Below are 18,600 nucleotides of genomic sequence, written 5' to 3' on the forward strand. Positions count from 1 at the left end.
CACGTGTCAGAGAAGGGATGTCTGGGTATCAAGGTCTGAGACTCAGTCCAGGTTATTTGCTCACACTGCCGGCCCCGGAACCACTGAACCTTCCAGAACGATGTAACGGCCATGCCACTTGTCAAGCAAGGTTCCTGAGCTGCTCCTTAACCAGCCTCTGGTGTCTGAGGTGGCCAATGGCGCAGCTGGAGACGGACAGTGAGCGTTCCCATCACCGCGAGCCCTGGGCCCCACTTCCCTGCTGTTCACGGGAGCGTGGGGCATGGGGCTCTGGGAGCTCAGGCAGTCCCCTGGCTTGGTGCCACCCAGCCCAGCATGGCCATGTGTCGGGGTGTCTCTCAGCACTTGCGCACGCCCACAGCAGGTGCAGAGGGTCTTCTGAGCCTGCCCGGGGCCCTTCAGTGACTCCGGGGGAGCCGCAGGCTGCTTGGGCCTGGCCCCCCCAACTCCCAGCCCTGCCGGGGCCCGTGCCCTGGCCCTGGGCTTCTGAGCACACTCTTCCTACACAGGGACACCTTCTCCTACCACCTCCCCGCCATCAAGTGCCTTATCTTCCATGGCTCAGGGACACCGCATCTCTTTCCAGAAGCTTCCCTGGACCCCTCCCTCTGTGCTGGGCATCCCCCCACCATGTGCTCCCACAGAGCATCACTGCTGCTCAAGTTTGGGGCCCCCGGGAGGGCGCTGGGATCCCGTCTCTGAGGCCTGCTCGGTGACGAGTGGAGGCCGGCACAGCAGCAGCCCCTCCGGAGCGGGAGGGCGGGGGAGCTGAGGACTCTGATCCACACTCACAGGGGGTGAGCGCTTGCTCCCGGCAGTCCATTCAGAGACGAGGACTCTTGCCTGGCCTGACAGCTGTGGCCTAATTTCCAGGGCTCTACCCGGCTCCTTAATTTTACCCACTTGGTATTTTCATTCCTGAAGCACGGGGGGATGGAGAGGGACTGGGGTGGGGAGGCGTGGACAGCGGCAGGGCTGAGCGCCTGGGGCTGGCGGACTCGGGCATGGGGGGCAGTGCAGGGGGGAAGCCCGGGGTGAGGAGGGCCAAAGCGGTGGCTTTTTTTTTTTTAATTTTCAAAAGGAAAAACAACAACAAAAAGCCAGCTCCCAAATCCTACCCCCTGATTTTCCTCAGTAAGCGTTTTCAACAAGGTCACAAATGCACTGGCTCCATAGATTCTTGGCTCCAGACCATATTTCAGGCAGCCTTTAAAGGCCAGTTCTTGGCGTAGCTTCAGCTGAGCCCGAGGAGAGGGACAACTAGGGCACTTTTATGCTCCGAGAAAACATAAGATCCAGGTCACAGCTTCTCGGCTCTGCTGAAGCCGCTGGGCATCCCACCTCCCCGCAGGCCCAAACCTGCGGACCCCCATCAACCCTGCCCTTCCCTCCGGAGCAGGAACCACAGCACTGGGGCTCACATTTCTTAGTCACTTGTCTGCTGTGTCACTGGACTGCCACCTGGGTGAAGGCAGAAGCGTGTGCCCAGGGCTGGCTCGGGGCCTGGTATGCCGAGGCTGCCCCACGACCAGCCCCGGAAGCTGTGCGCCTGTGACTCTGTGGCCGCCTGGGTGAGCCCCGCTCCTCCCTGCCCATCCTATAGTGCTCCTGCCCACCATGACCCAAGGGTCCACCCCGTGGACCACGGGGGCCAGGTCTGCAGCAGCCTAGCCCAGGCATGGTGCAGGGCAGAGCCTGGGTCCCCGCCTGTGTGAGATGCCTCGGCTGGCCCTCAAAGCCCCTCCTGGGCGCCACACAGAGCCCCAGACCCAGATGGAGGTGCCCCTCGTCCCTTCAGTTCTGGCCCGGGGCCCCCACGCTGGGGCACAGGTGGGGGACAGCATGAGCGGCCTTGCTTGGGGGCAGGGCTGGGTCTGAGTCCAAGCCCAACTCCACACACAGTGACACAGCAGCACACGACAGACAAGTCCTAGCCTCTGGCACAGTGCAGTGATGCAAACGGAAACCACAGAAAAGGGATCTGATCAGCTGGAGGCCTGACTCCTCAGGTGCCGCCCCAGCGCCCACCTGCCCCCCGTGGTGGTCTCCCGGAAGGTCACAGGGACACAGATGGCTCCCCGCCCCACCACGGCTGGGCAATTAGGCTGCAGGCAGGGGGGGTGGTCCCTCCTTCCACCGCCGCCCTGGAGGGCCCTCGGTGTTGCCTGCTTCATACCCCTTTTCAGGCAGCACTGAGGCTGACCACAGAGTGGACGCCGGCTGGGTCTCCTGTCCATAGCCTGGGGTTCTAGTTCCAGAATTAATTTCCCACGAGCAGCAGCCCCTCTTCCCTGTGGGAGTGGGGCACAGGATCCCGTCCTGCACAGCAGGGCACAGACCTGGGTCCTGAGGCCCCAGTCCGGCACGGGGCTGGCGGGAAGGAGAGGCCTGGGCCTGAGGAGGCCCAGGGGCTCCCGCTTTGGGCTTGCCAGTCCGCATCCCAACTGCAACCGAGTCCTGCCGGGCAGGGTGTGGGGGCGGGGACGGAGGAGGGGAGCCGCTGGGGGGCGAGTCTTGGTCTGCTCGGTGGCTTTCTCGCCTACACTTCCCTAGAAAACAAGGGACAGCGACAGTCGCCACAGAGCACCTGCCTTGCAGGAGCCGAGCCCCAGGGAGCAGCCGTGGATGGCACTGGAGCAGCCAGGGGCTGGGAACAGGGGAGCGGGAGGGCCGGGCCCCCACCCCCAGCTCCCTGATGGACATGCAGAGAGGGTGGGAGTTTCATCGCAAGGACCCTTGCCGTCACCACCAGGACCTCCCTCACAATCACCAGGTACAAGACACCCCCCGGAGCACCGTCTCGTGGTGGCACTTAACCTCCCAAGAACTGGCAGGAGACCACGGTGGCTGCCATCCCCACTTTCACATAGGAGAACGATGCTCAGCAGAGCAGCTGCGGGCCCTTTCCTCTGGAGAGCGCTCCGCTCCTCTCCGCCCTAGCCAGGGGCCCATGACCCTGCAGGGCATAGCCAGCACACGGCACGAGACATGGGGGGCCACCTCCCCGCCAGCGGGCAAGACCAGAGCAGAGATGCTGAGAGGGGAGACGGCACCACAGGGAGAAGCCACGCTCCTGGGCCTGGCAGCCCACGCCTTGTTCTGACTCTAAGGGCCAGGCAAGGCCCCTCGTCGCACTGGTGACCGTGACCCAAGACTGCTGACAACTGTAGTCAGATCCAAGCGGTTCTAACCCAGAAGCCCTGGGATTCAGCTGACGGGGAATGGAAAGGAGGTGGCCTCCGAGACCCTGTCCAGCACGGAGCTCTAATGCCTCCGTGCTTTAGGCGGATTGTACTCGGAGTCCAGCGTGCTGGGAATGCTTACCAGACACGGGCAGCTCCATGGTTGGTTCTCACGAGCTCCTAATCCCCTGAGAAAAGCACCACAGACTGTAAAAAATGCTGAGAAGCAAAACGTGTCACCTGGACTACATTAGAAATAAAGAACTTCTGTTCATCAGAGACACCTTTAAGGGGGCGATAAGGCAAGCCGCAAAGTAGGAGATAATTACAGCACACACACTGGAGAAAGACTTGAATTCAGAATGTAAGAATTTCCACAAATCAATAAGAAAGTCACCAAAAACCCAATGGGGAAATGATTTAAACAGGCTCATTGCAAAAGAGGATATCCACAAGGCAAAAAAGTGATGAGAAGTGCTTTAGCTTCATTAGTCTTTGGGGAAATGCAAATTAAAAGCACTAATGAGGGGAGTTCCCTGGTGGTCCGGGGGTTAGGACTCTGTGATTCCAGTGAAGGGACCACTGGATTCAACCCCTGGTGGGGGAACTAAGATGCTGCAAGCCAAGCAGTATGGCCAAAAGCCAAACAAATGAAACCCCACCAGGTGATACCACCACAAACCTATCAAGACGGCTAAAAGCAAAGACTGATGATACAAGTGTTGGTGAGGATGTGAGCGACAAGAGCTCTCACACATCCTGGATACAAGCGGAAACCGGTGCAGCTAGGACAGTTATCTGTCAAAGCTGAACATGTGTCTGGCCCTGCTCCGGCAAACCCCAGGCATTATCTAAGAGAAATGTGCATGTGTGTCCACCAGAAGATGAGGGAAGGGACGCTCATGGTGGCATTATTTACAGCAGTGCCAGAGAAGACAACCCGGGTGCCCACGGCCAGCAGGACGGGCAAGTGAGCTTCCACTCCTCACACAGTGGGGGACGAAACAGACACAAGAACTGCTGCTATGTGGGACGCAGTGCCTCTCACAAACACGCAGGGGGTCGAAAGAAAGCTTATAAAAGAGCACAGACTGTATGATTCTATTTATATACAGCTCAAAAAATCAGGTTAACGACAACAAAAAACCCTCCAAAAACCAAAACAAAAAAATCAGGTACACAAAAGTACAATTAGAAGTCAGGCCAGTGCCTACTTGGGGAAGGAGGAGTAGGGAGGAGATGCGAGAGGGACCTCTGGGTGCTAGAAACGTTCTGCTTCTTCATTTCATCACTCGTTACCTGGATACAGGGAACTGGCGAAAACTAAGCAAGCTGCAGGACACTTACGATTCACATACCTTTATATGGCTTGGTGTTATTTAATGAAGAATTTACGTTAAAAAAAAAGGCATCGTGGAAATTGAGCCATGGAGGGAGGAGAGGCTGCCACGGTGGCCTGATCAGGAGGAGACGGACATGCGGCACAGAAGCCAAACGTGTCAACGTCAAGCGGTGGAGAAAAGAGAGCACTCTGCCAGAGAGACGGCAAAACGGCAGAGAAAACAAGGCAGAGCCAGGGACACAGAAGGCTGCGGGTGAAGATGGGAGCTCCGCTATCGGGCTAGGGTGGCAGCTCTCTGGGGGAGCGAAACGAGGAGGCTCAGATGGCCCCACATTCGGACAGGCGGTCAAGGGCGAGCGCTGGAGCTGGGGCGTGGGACCACGACCGCAGCCCTGACGGGCAGGCGGCTGGTGGAGACGGAGCAGGAGACACACAAACTTCATGCCCAGGAAAGCGGCGTCGGAAGGGAAAGAGTGACAGGCAAGGCTGGAGGCAGATGCTCGACAGAGGGCTGGAGAAAAATGAGATGCCTCAGGACTGCACTTGAAATCTGTCTCAGCTCAGCTTCAAAGAGAGACAGACAGGCCAATGTGGGTGATGTGAGCAACTGTGATAAACCAGAGGAGAAACAGACGAGCTGGGAGGAGAGAGGGGCTGAGACTTGTCCTTCTGAGCAAGAATCAAAACGCAGATTTAGACCAAGAAAGACCATCAGTCCCTGTCCGAGAGCCAGGCAGTTCCAGTGAGGTGATGTCATCTAAATACAGACCGGAAACAGGCCAGCGTGGTGGGCAGGCAGGAGTCTGGAGGCCCGGGGCCTGAGGGAGATGGGGAGGGACTCGCAGACTCATCCTCGGTCCCCTTCTGAGCGGGGACAGGCAGAGGCTGAGAGCTGGGAGAGGGCGGCCGGGGGGGCCACAGCAGGGTTCCCTGTGGGTCAGTGACGCCCGGAGAGGCTCCTTCCAGCCAGGCTGAGGAAAAGCAAGTCCAGGCTGGACACTGGGCGGTTTTCCCTCACAGCCTCCAGCATCCAGAAGACAGCTAAGGCTCTGGGCTCTGGACTCCACGGCGGGTGTGCAGTGCCCCCAGAGGTGCCCTGAGACATGGGTGAGGGGCGGGTGCAGGGGCTCCTGGGCCGCAGGGAGACGAGAGGGTGAGGGCAAAGGCCCAGCGCCCATGCTCTCCTGGGAGCCGAGCTGCCCGCTTGTGAGGAGACTCCCACTGCCCGCCCTGGACCCCACGAGTGCGCAGCCGGGCTTACAAAGCCCCTTCCCCGTGGGCTGTGCTCTGTCACATGGGCGGGTGCCCGCTGTCTGAGCCTGCATTTGGCACCAAGATTCCCCCAGGCCAGGACTCTTCCGAGGTATCTGCTCAGAGATGGGAGCTCTCCTTCCACGTGGAAGGGGCAGCTGGTCTGACGCCTTTCACAAATGGCATGTGGTGGAAACCCTTCCGCGTGTTTTACTGAATATGAGTGTGTGTGTGTGTGTGTGCACGCGCGTGTATGTGATCTCTGTGGTCACCTGCAAAAAGAACATGCTTGTGGGGAGAGGGGAGGACCACACAGGGGCCTTCCAGAGCAGCCTACTCTAGGAAAGCCAAGGTGAAAAGGAACAAAGGCAGAGCTGCCTGAGAGCCGGGACACAGTGCACCACCAAGACACAGACTGCTGTAGCTGCTCCCGGGGCTTCAAAGCGCACTTAGGCCGAGGACACCCACTTGTCTCTCCTGGCTCAGATGCAGCCCTGCTCCAGGGAGGCGGAGGATGAAAGTGACCTCTGGGGGCCAATTCCAAACCTGCTGATATCCTGTTAAGCTGCTCCACTGTGATCCCCGGCAGCTACTTCCTAATTAACTGAGCTGTCTGACTTCCCAAGGTCAAAGCTTTGCTAGTTTCCTGGCGTCCTGAGGTAAGGTATAAACAGATCCAGAGACAACTGCAGGTTCCACAACCTCTCAAGCTTCAGAGAGAAATTCACTGTCTAGTTCCCAGCCTCTGGCTACAGTGCCGGAGCGCTAATGCGCCTCAGGTGTGTGGACTACAAAGCAAACGCTTTTCACTGGCGGCTGGGAGGGCCCAGCAGGTGCTACCACCCATGTGATGAGTCTCTGGAGGCCTTTCAAGGCATCCCATGCAGTGGGCACGGGGTGGTTCCTGAGTCCTTCCCCTCCACAGGCGCTCCTGGATGTGGGGCAAACCGCTGGCTCCAAGGGTCACATGGCCTCCCTCTGCCAAGTCCACCCGTGCCCTCTAACCTCCCAGCAGCCCTGCTCAAAGCCTCCTTTGAGCCCCTGCTTCCATCAGCGCCCCCCTCAAGGATCCATGAGGACCCTCGGCACGTGGGGCCACTTCCCTCGAGAATTCCCCAGACTCCCAGAGCACGCTGAGCAGGGTTCTCTCTGGCCAGCACGTCCTCTCCTCCCCGACACCCCTGGCTGCTACTAATTAATCTCAGCCTGACCCAGCAAGGCCCATCACATGTGGTTTCCATACTCCAGAAGATGTCACTCCTTGCAGGCAACTCCACTGTGCATGAGAGTGGGTTCTACACGGACAGCATGTGGACTGCCTAGAGGAGGCTCTGGGTCACAGATGGTTCTGCGAGGTGCTGGATGCTGGCATTTTGCTAAGTACGAGAGAGCAGTGGAAATGGACCGGGCTGGGCTCTCTGCATTTTTGCCCCTTCCAGGGACGTCTTTTCACCTTTGCGGGCAGGGATTTCTTGCAGGCAATCTCTGGCATGTCGGCTCGTGCCACCCTGCATTCACAGGCCCTCAGCGTCGTTCTGAGTAGGAGATGAAAGTCAGGCGCTGGCTGTGCAAAGCAGTTTCTGCCACACACTCCCTGTGCTGTCCCACATCTCATCTCATAGATACACCCTGGCCCCTGGAGAGGAGTGATGGGGGAAGGCTCCAGAAGGTGCCCACAGGCAGCTGAGCAGGCTGACTGAATGCTGACAGTGAGAGGAGCTGCTCCTGAGAGGGACGGAAACGATCCCTGGAGAAAGCCCCCAGTCCTGCTCAGGACCCATCAACACCGACAACTGACGGAAGACCCCAGTCCTGCTGCAGCCTGGGGAGGTGCCTCGGGACCTGTTTCTGCAGACAGACTCAAGGAGGCGCGTGTCTGTCACAGCAGTTTGTTTTTACTGCGAGTAAATGACGCGATCCATTAAAGGGGCGCGGGGGAGAGCTGAGCTGGGCCTCCCAGCAGCTTCCCCGCAGGCTGCGGGCCGCGGGAAAAGCTGCTTTTCTGCACTGCTCTGTGAACAGGGTCTGGCCAGGTCCCTCGATTCATCTTTCATTCACACCGGCACAATGGGCTCTGGGGGACCAACCAATGACCCTGGCAGGTAAGGTGGCACGCAGAAAGGGGCGGGGAACGGGGTGCCATGGATGCCGAGTGAACTCCGGAGGCCCGGGGGACGCAGATGGCGAGCGGGGGCCGGGGCGGGAGGGCGGGCTTGCGATGTTGGCCACCCCGACCACAGGGCGCACGAGGACAGCCCAGCGGCATTTCCCAATTACAGCATGAAAAGAGAGCTCCTCTTGTGCCACCACGTCCCCTCCTGCCCCACAATTAAAAACCAGTCCAGTTTCCAGGGGCTTCCTAGCCCGGGCGCTGGCCCCATCACCCACCTCAGCGGCCCATCAGTTTCCCACTCCACCTGCCTGCAACGCGGGGCTCTTCTGTGGAGCCTGGGGGCGGGGGTGAGGGGCACAGGATTAGCAGGGGACGTATTAGGGACAGACACGGGGCCTCGGCCGCACTGTACGAGCTGCCAGGTGTGTCTGTGTCGGAGGAGGGCCATGATGAACCAGAAGCCGTACCCAGTGGGGCTTCTCGGGGTCCGGGCCTCACGGAAGAAAGCCTTGTGACAGCCCCCCCCCCAAACTTGGGCCCCCTCCAATGCCTCATCTTGGGGGCTTCCCCTTCTCCCGGGAGGGGGCTCGGGACCTCAGCCACCATGAACAGGGCTGGCTGGGGCTGCAGCCCTGAGTTCATAGCACAGTCACTGGCTGAAAAGAAAGCCTTCTCCGGCCAGCCCTCTTTGCAAGGCGGCGGGGAGGAAGGTGGGCGGGGGAGGCACAGCTGATTAGGCCCCAGGCCGCCGGAGGGCCGCGCTGGCCGGGGGGTGAGCGTGCTCAGTGGCGCAGGCTCCCGCACAGAAGCAGGCCTTGTCAGGATCACAGCTGTTGGGTTGCGCTGGAGTTCATGTCGCAGTTTATCAAAGAGGCTGCGTTTTCTCCCTCCTCTCCTCTTCTCCGGAATATAGTGGGATGGTTCGTGGGAAAACAAGCCCTGTGCTTGTTCTGTCTGCACTGGCTGGGGGGTGGGACGGGCCGGAGGAAATGTACATGCACACCCACTCGGGGCCGGGCCGGGCCACTGGTGGGCACCCTGGGAGCCAGCCCTCGGCACAGAAGGTTGATTCTCTCACCCTGTGCCGGGCCCGATCTGCCCTCCCTACAGACCACGGGGCAGGGGAGGAGACCGAGGCCACATCCTGTGTGCGGGCACCAAATGCACAGCATCTGCTGCACCCTGCTCTGCAGAACGACGGGGCAGGTGTGACAACCGCGTCTTACAGTCAGAGCAAACTGGGCTTGGAGACAGTCCACACATCTAAAACCTGGAGGAACTGGGACTCGAACCCAAGGTTGTTTGACTTGAGAAGCCCCCTCTTCAACCGGCTCCCAAGTGTCTGTGGCATCTGCCTGACCAGCGTAGAGCCCGGGGGCGGGGGCACGGGTGTGGGCAGGGCTGGCCGCTCACACCACCTGTGCTCAGCATCCGCCCGCCCCAAAGTCCCTGCAGCCGGAAGAGGGGTTTGGGCCCGGGGCGGGTCACAGCAAGCCAGGCTGAGGTCAGGTTTTGGAATTCCTGGCCTCCCCAAACCCAACATACCTCTACACAGTTATGCCCACCTGATAACAAAGCCATGTGGACACCGAATGGATGTCTGACCCCCGCAGGGGCTCCGTTCCCGCCCCCCACTGAGGGGCAGCCTGGGAAGGCCAGGCAGGTGGGGAACCGCTCCCCGGCCTACGGAGGGTCCTGCCTCTCTTCCTCAAGGCTGAGACCCCCAGCCAGATGTCTGTCTTCAAGAACTCCGGACACCTCTGTACTTCGAGTCGCCGTCCCTGGACCCTGAGCTAAACGCACCACTGCAGGAACAACGACTAGCCACTTATCTGCAAAAAAAGTCTCTTTCCTTTCTTTGCTCAATCTTGGGGGTTGAGGGGAGCAACTTATAGTTGGCTAAACACCACAAAGAGGGGGCTAAGAAACATCCACTGTCTCTTATCAGACCTGTGGCTTCACCTCAGCGGTCTGCATGCATCACTAGTGTGCGCTTCTTTAAAGCCACCAGCAGAAAGTATGGAAATGAGTCGGGAGGCAGGTGGGCAGGCTGACCCCCCCCAGCGAAGTTCTGCTGAAGGACCTCGACCCTGTCTGGCCACAAGGAGGAGAAGGGCACACGGCTTCAGGCTCTCCTCCACGCTGGGTGGCAGGGCACACTGGTTAGCCTCCCAGGGCCAGCGCAGCCCCGAGGAAGCTGTAACTGGACATGACAAGGGCTGCTGCTACTTCGGGGGGCGGGCAGGATGGCAGGAGGGACAACATATGTGAGCGGCCCAGTGACAGGCCTTCCGTCCTGCCCATGGGGTTCTCCACCTGGGGCTGGGAAAGCACACTGGACAAGCGGGCTGGGAGTGAGCTGTGACCTGAGGGAAGGTGCGGTGCCCACAAAGGCCCCAGGGTGGTCCTCGAGGGACGTGAGCCTCAGAGCAGTGAGTAACTGCTGTGCTGGATGGACTCGTCCTAGAAGGCCGAGGGGCGAGGACCCTCTGGGGAGCTGGGTGCCAGGAGGTCCTGGCGCGCAGGGTGGGCAGGCCCCTCAGGGACCTGGCTCAGCCCTCTCTCACAGATGGGACAGAGGGCCAGCAAGAAAATCAGCGGAGTGCAGGGGTCTGCAGCTCAGCTCCAAGTGAGCCAGGCGGGCACGTGGCCTCCTCTCATTTCCCTCCTGCAGAAATGAGGATTCCCACCAGCCCAGGATGCCTGGGAGACCCTCCAGAGCAAGTGAAGCCTCGCCACCCTGGAGGCTCTGAACAGGACCACGGGGACAGCAAGACCACCAGCTCCATGAAGCCTCGGCACTGATGGGAGAGGGAACATCCCTGCACATGCGCACACGCACCCACGCGGCCCCCACTCCCACCCTGTGCTGTCTGGGGAGGTCGGCGACCCCCCAGCACCCTCTCCCCAGGCCCCGATGTGGGGTGCCAGGCTGATGGAGGCTGGAAAAACCCACTGCAGCAGGGCTCTCCAGAGAGGAAACCAGCTACAAACTCCCTTTTCAAAGGCCTCTCTCCCCACTGGTTTCGTGAAAGCCTTCCAGGCAAGGAGGACTCATCAAAAGAGCCAACACCTCTGCAACTTGGAACGCCGCATGAAGCTAGCTGTCACTCGTGTGGGGAGAGTCTGTCATTTCCCTGGTGGGGGGGGTCCCTTCAGTCCCCAACTCGGTGTGAAAACACAAACACAGAAACCTTCCGCTTTGGGCCAGTGAGGTTCAGAATCCACTTCTGCCCTCTGTAACTGTGACTGTCACCTGGGACCACTCTGCCTCCCAAAGACAGGGGCCTCTGGCGCTATCTGGGGACACTTCTGACTGTCCTGATGGGGGCGGTGAGGGTGCTCCTAGCCCCTAGTGGGTTGGGGCGGGGGACGCTGCCCGATACCCAGAGGGTGCAGAACACCCCTGCCGCCGAGAATTAACCAGCCCCAGACGCCAACGTGCCGAAGCGGACAAGCCCTGCCCTCCTCAAGCTCAGGAAAGCAGGGGGTGGCGATACCCACCTCCACCAGGAAGCCCTGGGTGGGCCTTCCCAACGGGCAGGGGCCGTGCCATCCTGTTCTTTGCCCTTCCATCCCCTCCTGAGAATCAGTCCTTTGACCAGTCCCAGGGTGGCCTCAACGCCACTCTCCCCCTGAGACTGGGGGCCCTGGGTTTGCTCCCCCATCTCCTCGCCTGCCACTCCCCGCCAACTCCCAGCCGCACTCAGCGGGCTCCTCCCCGCCTCCTGCCCCTCATGGCTTCCTGCGTCCCCTTCCTCAGCTTCTTTCTGCCTCGCAGGCCCCGCTTCTCAGCCTCCTCTCCCGGCTTCTCCCTCTGTCTGCAACGATCACACACTGGAAGAGCAGAGCACCCACGGCTGCCTCTACCCCTCACACGATGTGAGGATGAAACTCGAGGCCGTGGGGGAAGGGAAGCTCCCAGAACTGACCTGATGATGAAGGCGCCTCTGACCTCCAGGAGCTTCCGCTCACTGCTGAACCTCTTGAGAAGGTTGATCATGAACTTGTAAAAGTAGGAGTTCATGGTCGGCGTGGAAGGAGAATACTCCAAACCTTTGGTACCTACAGAGGAAGGGACAGAATGGGGTTTATTCTGCATGCCCACAGAAAGGAAACAGTTATCGATGCCAAAAAGGTGGGGAGAGTACCTGTGCAACCAAATGAGGGAACACCATCAATCAAGGGCCACGCTGGCAGCAAAAAAGCAAGGACCAAACACGTGTGTGCAAGCTGATACAACCCTGCTCGCTACAAACACACCCATTCCCCTGGCCACCCTTCCAGCAGACTGTCCGTCATTTAGTGAACACTCCCTATGTGAGACTAGGTGCTAGGTGTTTCTGAAAAAACAGAACATATTTTTAACTCATTATCCCAATAAATAAAATACACCTGGGCTTTGACGGCTTAAGAACAAATGGCAAGTCATAGAGAAGAACGAGGGAAGGCAGGCACAGCCCCAGTGGTCTCTAAAGCCGACAGACCCCCAGAGGCAGAGGCCATGCTCCTTTCCCACTGCTGCCAAGGAGAAGTCAAAGACGGCACACGCTGGCAAAACGTGACTAGGTGTTTTCACCTGCACCTGACGTTCTCAAATCAGACGTTCTTCATCTTCAGGCAAAGATGCTCCGTCAGAGCAGCACCCTGAGGACCTCAAGCTGGCTTTACAACCAGAAGCACACTCCAGGCCTCCCCCTCACGGGCGCTCAGTAGTGTCCGACTCTTTGTGACCCCAGGGACTGTAGCCCGCCAGGCTCCTCTGACCATGGGGTTCTCCAGGCAAGAATACTGGAGTGGGTTGCATTTCCTCCTCCACCCCCTTATGTATCCCAGCTGAAAATACACGGAAGGCCAGAAACAGCACCCCCTGCCCCATCCCCACCTTGCACACGGCCCAGGTAAGGCATCCGGCACAGAGGGGACGAAGGTGGGGCTGACGCACTTTGCGGCTGACTCCGATGTCGTGCGTTCACACACCCCTGGGGTTGCCCCGTCCTTGCTTTCTAGCATGTGCTGATCCCAACACTGGAGAAAAGTGGTGGTGATGACAGGGATCCTCAAGCCCATCTGCCTGACACATGAATAGGGCATCTGATTTTTTTTTTTTGGTAACAATTTAATTGTGATACAACTCATATACTATCAAGTTCACCCTTTTAAAGGGTACCATTCAGTGAAACAGGCAGGCAGTGAGGTCTCTGAGAATTAAGCTTGGCTGTGTGAGTGGATATCAGCTCCCAGAAGCGTCAACCCAAAGCACGAGTATGTGGGACTGTCATCCAGAGCATAGGCAAGCCTTACAGAGGAGCCCTGGCAGGCCGGCTTCAGCAGATGCCGGGGTCCAGGAGGCAGCAGTGACACTTTCTCTGAGGAGGCCTATCGTTTTGCTGAGCTCAGACTTCCTTATATCCTCGCAAGGTCCTTACAGGGAAGCGGCTGGGAACTGGAAAAGTTGTCTCCTGACTTTTTTTCCCCCGGCTTTGAATTGGTCTGTGAGGATGCCTCACCAGGAGCCACACCTTCAAACTACTGTCCTCTCTTTGGAACCTCCTGGACAGCTCCTGTGGATCGTGCCTGGGGCGAGCCCTGTGTGAGAAGCCAGTTCAAGGACAGGCCTCACGGCACTTCTTGTCTGCAGTGTATTGTTCTGGGTCCCTGTCCAGAAGAGCCTGGCCCAGGGCCGTCTTGAGTGTCTCTGGAACAGCAAACAGTCTGCTCCCCGCCCCCAAGGGGCCGTTTGCAGAATCAAGTGTCACATTCTTACAGATCGAGTTACTCCAGGCCCAGCTGGGGCTGACTCTGAAGAGATGGCTGTGGATACAGCTGTGAGGAGCCCTGTGTCCCTCTCCCCACACTTGAGGACATGAATTCTGCTGCCCCCGTGGAGGCCTGGCTGGAGAGCAGAGGCTCCCCCAACCTGTGGAGGTACTTGTGGCCTGAGGTCCAGCTCCCTGCAGCCTTCTGGGTGCTCGGTGACCATGGCTCTTTATGTCCCTGTCCCCTCCTGCCTTCTGGAGGTGTGTCTCTGTCCCACACGTTAGCAGGCTTAGGTTCCATAGTATTTCAAAGGACAAACGGATCAAAACAGCGACTGACCATAAAGAAATCCTCCCCACCGGGGGCCACAGTCTCCAGGTCCTGGGGACTGGGTGACTTGAAGAGGCACTGGGGAGAGGTCCTGGGTGGCTCGGTTCTTACAGAGGCAGTAGGCGTTTCTTGGCTGCACCCTGTGGCATGTGGGATCTTCAATCCCCAACCCCTGTCCCCTATACTGGATGGTAGATTCTTAACCACTGGACCACGAGGGAAGTCCCAAACATGGTGTGTAGAGATTGGCTTGGGAGTCCACCACACCTGAGATCAGATCTTCACTCAACCCCCGACTAGCTGTGCAACTCTGGACCAATCTCTCAGCCCCTCTAAGCCTCAGTTTTCTCATCTGTAGGATGGGGGCAATGAGCGCCCACATTAAATGAGACAGAAGATGTAATGTACCAGGCCTGGGGCCTCCTACATAGTCTGTGCTCAAACAAAAGGGGCTGTTACCACCGGCAAATCTGCCCTAACCAGGAGCACTGCATGAGGCGAATGCGTCCCATCTCCTGAGCCACGGCCACCTCTGGGGTCCACGGTCAACTCTCGAGGTCCAGGCCCACATGGTGGCCCCTGGAGCTGAGGAGGCCCTTAGGAAGGAGGGCGGGGGGCAGTCACATGTGGGAGACGCTGGGTCGAGAGTGTCCTGTTCTCACAGCGCAGTGGTTACCATGGAAGCTTCCGCCACTTACTTCAAAGAGCAGGAGGCTGGGTGCAACCTAAGTGGGCACTGAGTGCCTTCTGAGGCTGCCGGGAGAGGCCGTGAAGCTGCCCGAGGCCTGTGGCCCTTCCGGCTCTGCCTGCCAGAGCAGACTCCAGTCAGAGCCACTGCCCCAGGAGAGAAGGCCCTGCAGGGGCAGTCGGGGAGGGGAACACGGGCTAGGCCGGCTGGGCAAGGGCAGCCACCTCTCCCGACCACCAAGGATGGGGTGGGGGCTGCCTCGCTCCCTCCTGGCCTCCTTCCCCCTGGCCCGCCAGCCACTGCTCTGACTGACCAGCCGGCTTGAGGTGGAACTGGAGAGAGGGTTCTGGGCAGGGCTGCAGGCCCGGGAGGGAGACGGGGTGGAGAGAGAGGAGCAATCCAGGAGTGCTCCCATGGGGAGTGCCAGGCCGCTCTCAGCTGAACTCATCTCTGCCCGACCACAGCCTGCTCCTCCCCGTGGGGCGCCCGCCTCTCTCCCGTCTGCACGTGCAACTGGATCGGCCTCCTTTCTCAGCAGCTGAGAAGAGCCCGGGGGTGAGGGGCTGCGGCCCGCAGCACGGGGCGGTCAGGGCCCGCACCCCCACGCATGCTCGAGGGCCTGCCGGGAGGACAGTCTGGGAGGCCTGAGGAACAGCGGGTGCTGGTTGGAGGCGAGGGGAGGGTGGGAGCAGCCTGGGCTCAGGAGGAGGCGCCCTTCAGGGAGAGGACAGCAGGACTCCACCCCGCTCCTGCCGAGGACCGCTGGCCTGGCCTCTGCTGCAGAGACGCGGGCTCGGGCAGGAGGCTCACGTGAGCGCCGCTGGCCCAGGGCAGGCAGATGCCGCCGGGAGCACCGGGTGTGCAGGGCCCGGCTGGGGGCAGGCGGCCAGCGAGCCAGCGCTGCAGATGTTCCTAAGTGAAACCTGATGTGGCGACAGGAGACTGCAGAGTGCCGACAAACAGCCTCCCTGGGATGTTTTGGATCCAGCTCTGTGGCTGTGACGCGCGCAAGCCTCACATGTCAGGATAAAAATAGCTCTGGCCTCAATACACCACACTAGTTCAACAAAACCAGATGCGAGCACGTCACCGCCCGCCTGGGGGAGGCGGGAAGGGCCCACGGATGCCCAGGGCAGGTCCGGCCGCCGCCTGGGGGCGGGGACCCACGGGGGCGACACCTCTGGGCTGGTTGGGCGGGAGCCTCACAGGCTCCAGGAGCCCCCGGCCCAGCCCGCAGTGGACGTGCCCTGAGGGTGGGGCTGGGCCGAGAGCCTGTGCTCAGAGGGAAGGGGCTGGGATGGGGGTCTCAGGGGGCAGGGAGCCCCCCACGTCAGAGGGCCCAACCCCCTCTGTGGTGCGGACCGATCCAGCAGGCAGTCGCTTTGGTCTCTCTGCAGAGGCCAGCGGGCCCTCTGCCCCAAGCAGTCCCCCAACTCCAGAAGGCTGTCCAGCTGCCTGCTTCAGAGCAAGAGAGAAGCGCAGGGGCGCGGCAGGGCCTGCGAGCACCGCAGCTGGTGGGGGCGGGGGGCCGCAGGAAGGTGAAGGAAGCAGGCTCCTGGGCCAGCACCAGCACGGGTCACAGTCCTCAGAGACGGCTGAGCCATGAGGAGGGTCCAGTGAACTGACATGGGGCAAGAGCCACAAACACAGCCCAGTCCCAAACAAGAGCTCAGCACGTCAGTCACAGCTGTCCTTGGGGAACTGCCAGGGACGGCTTTCTGGGTTTCCTTTAGAGTTTACCTCTGCATTTGGTCACACCAGGCTGGGCTATAAGAAATGAATCTGATTCGGAATGCTTGTCTTTGCCCACGTGTTTGAAGCTGGGAGCAGACAGCCTTGCAGGGCGCAATGACTTGAGCAGTTTCATTCCAAGAACTGGCCGGAAGGGAAGGTCGGGAAAGCTGGGCCTGGGGGCAAACATCCATCCTGGGGGACTTGGTCGTAGGTCACCACGCGGCTGTGCGGGGCCCAGCTTCCTCCCCTCCTGCAGCAAGGCTTCGACCTGGAGCCCTCCTCCTTGTAGGCCTTCTACTCGGAGCCTGGCAGGGCCCCAGCTGTGTGGAGCCGGGCAGAGGAGGCACAAACACTGCCAAGTCACAGGGGGACCCAGCTGGGCGCTTTCATGCCATTTCGTGGAAGCCCAACTTAGGGAGATGGAGCCCTCCACCGGCTTCCCTCGGGGCCACCCACCCGGGCAGCTCACAGTCCTCCTGATTGCCCCAGCAGCAGCCCCCTCCCCAGCCCGAGGCTCTGCTGGGGCCAGGAGTGAAGAGGGTTGGGCAGAAGGGAGACCACCATCTCCGCCCACACCACTCTGCACTGCAGGCAGGGGTGTCCCTGCCAGGCCAGGCAAGAGCAACGTCCCTGGTGGGAAATGCGGCCTGCAGCCCCAGGCACCACTGCGCTGACATTGAGGCCAGCACAGCAGCTGTCCAGGCGGGTGACGGCCCGCTGCCACACTCGGTCTACACGGTCTGAGTCTACGGGCCCGACATGCAGGCACCGTGGTACTGGTCTCATCTTTGCTAGGTTCCCTGCCTCAGTTTTCTGAATTCCCTTGGTAGGGGTGGCTGGGCGGGTGATCTGTCTTAAAGAGGCATAGCCCTGCACCTACAAGTTCTCAGAGCTGTGCCCTGGTGAGCCAGGGGAAGGCAGATCCAAACCAGAAGACGGTCCACCTCGCAGCCTCCGTGCGTGACCAGCCAGAAACAGACATAAGGACCCCCCGCGTGCAGAGATGCCACGGGAAAAAGGACGGAATGCGTGTACCCTCTGACCTGTGTTCTACACCAGCATCCTCAGTACCCACCTCCTGCCATCCCCAAGGCGGCCGAGGCAGACAGCAACAGGGCATAGCTCTGCTTCTGGTTACTGCTGTGAGGCTGACCTCTGAGAACCATGGCCCGCCCGACAGACCTGCTGCCAGCCGTGGACCGCTCGCTGGGTGGATGCCACCCTGACAGGGCACGCGGGGCACACGGCGCCGTGAAACTCCTGCAGCGGGGACTCTCACTGGATGTGGGCACTTCCGTGGTGCTCTTTCCAGGATAGAATTTCTTCCCATCTGGCACACTTAGCTATTTTCTATGAATTCAGGGCGAGGCCCTGGCTGATGCGAGCCAGTCTGACAGCCTTGGGAGCTGGGGCAAGTTTTCATCACCTCGGCCTCCCCGGCGGCCCAGGCGTCTCGACAGGGCCAGAAGCTGGGGCGCAGAGCTCTTTGCCACCCAAGCCCCTCCAGCTTCTGCTCTGAGCAGTGGAGGGCGTGCAACCCGAGCTCCCTGGGCTGTGCCCTGCAGCCTGGGGCTCCCACCCCGCCCCCTCCAGGATGGGTTGTGCACAGCTGATTCCCGGCCCAACCCTCCACCAGCCAGGAAGTGTTTCACAGTCACCCACTCTCCACGCCTTTGTTCCTCCCTTACAGAGGAGGGACCGATCAGACAGCCCCTGTGGAGAGGATATGCGTCCCCTGCCCGGGGCTGTGTTCCCGAAGCCTCTCCCCGAGAATGTGCGGTCTCAGCTTCCTGGGCAGGGAGCTCTGGGCGCTGCCTCCACCCACAGGAAACCTCCTCTCAGCTGTTGGCCCCGCTGCCTCTCAGGTGAGGCCCCCCCACCCCTGGCAATCCTGCCACCTGTCCAGAGACTTCAGGTTGGTGCCCAAGTGCTGATCTGGGGACCTAGGATGGAGAATGGACAGAGGGGAGGACTTGTGTCCACAGGGGTCATGTGGTCAGGATGCGGGAGCCTCCCGGCCGCAGCCCAATGTCCAGAGGAAGCGACTCACGGGCTGGGAAACCACTGCATCCTGTGGAACCAGAGAAGGACTCTGGGCTGCCGCGAGAGCCCCTGACTCCTTCCTGCCTTCAGTCACAAGCAGCTGGAAACAAGAGCAGCTGCAGGCGGAGTGTGCACAGCGGAGACAGCCTGGGCACTA

At 60.3% G+C, this 18,600-nt stretch overlaps 1 protein-coding gene across 1 annotated transcript in view; it reads right to left on the minus strand.

The window, feature by feature from the left end:
* VAC14 (VAC14 component of PIKFYVE complex) overlaps positions 1–18,600 on the minus strand; it is a 75,447-nt gene that overhangs the window by 21,722 nt on the left and 35,125 nt on the right. The window contains exon 14 of the mRNA XM_055413178.2: positions 11,821–11,953. Coding sequence (XP_055269153.1) covers positions 11,821–11,953 — 133 coding nt within the window. The remainder of the gene's footprint in view (positions 1–11,820; positions 11,954–18,600) is intronic.

The sequence above is a fragment of the Moschus berezovskii genome, chromosome 22 (genome assembly GCF_049115385.1).
Source record: "Moschus berezovskii isolate FMDL1 chromosome 22, NW_MosBer_1.0, whole genome shotgun sequence".
NCBI lineage: Eukaryota > Metazoa > Chordata > Mammalia > Artiodactyla > Moschidae > Moschus > Moschus berezovskii.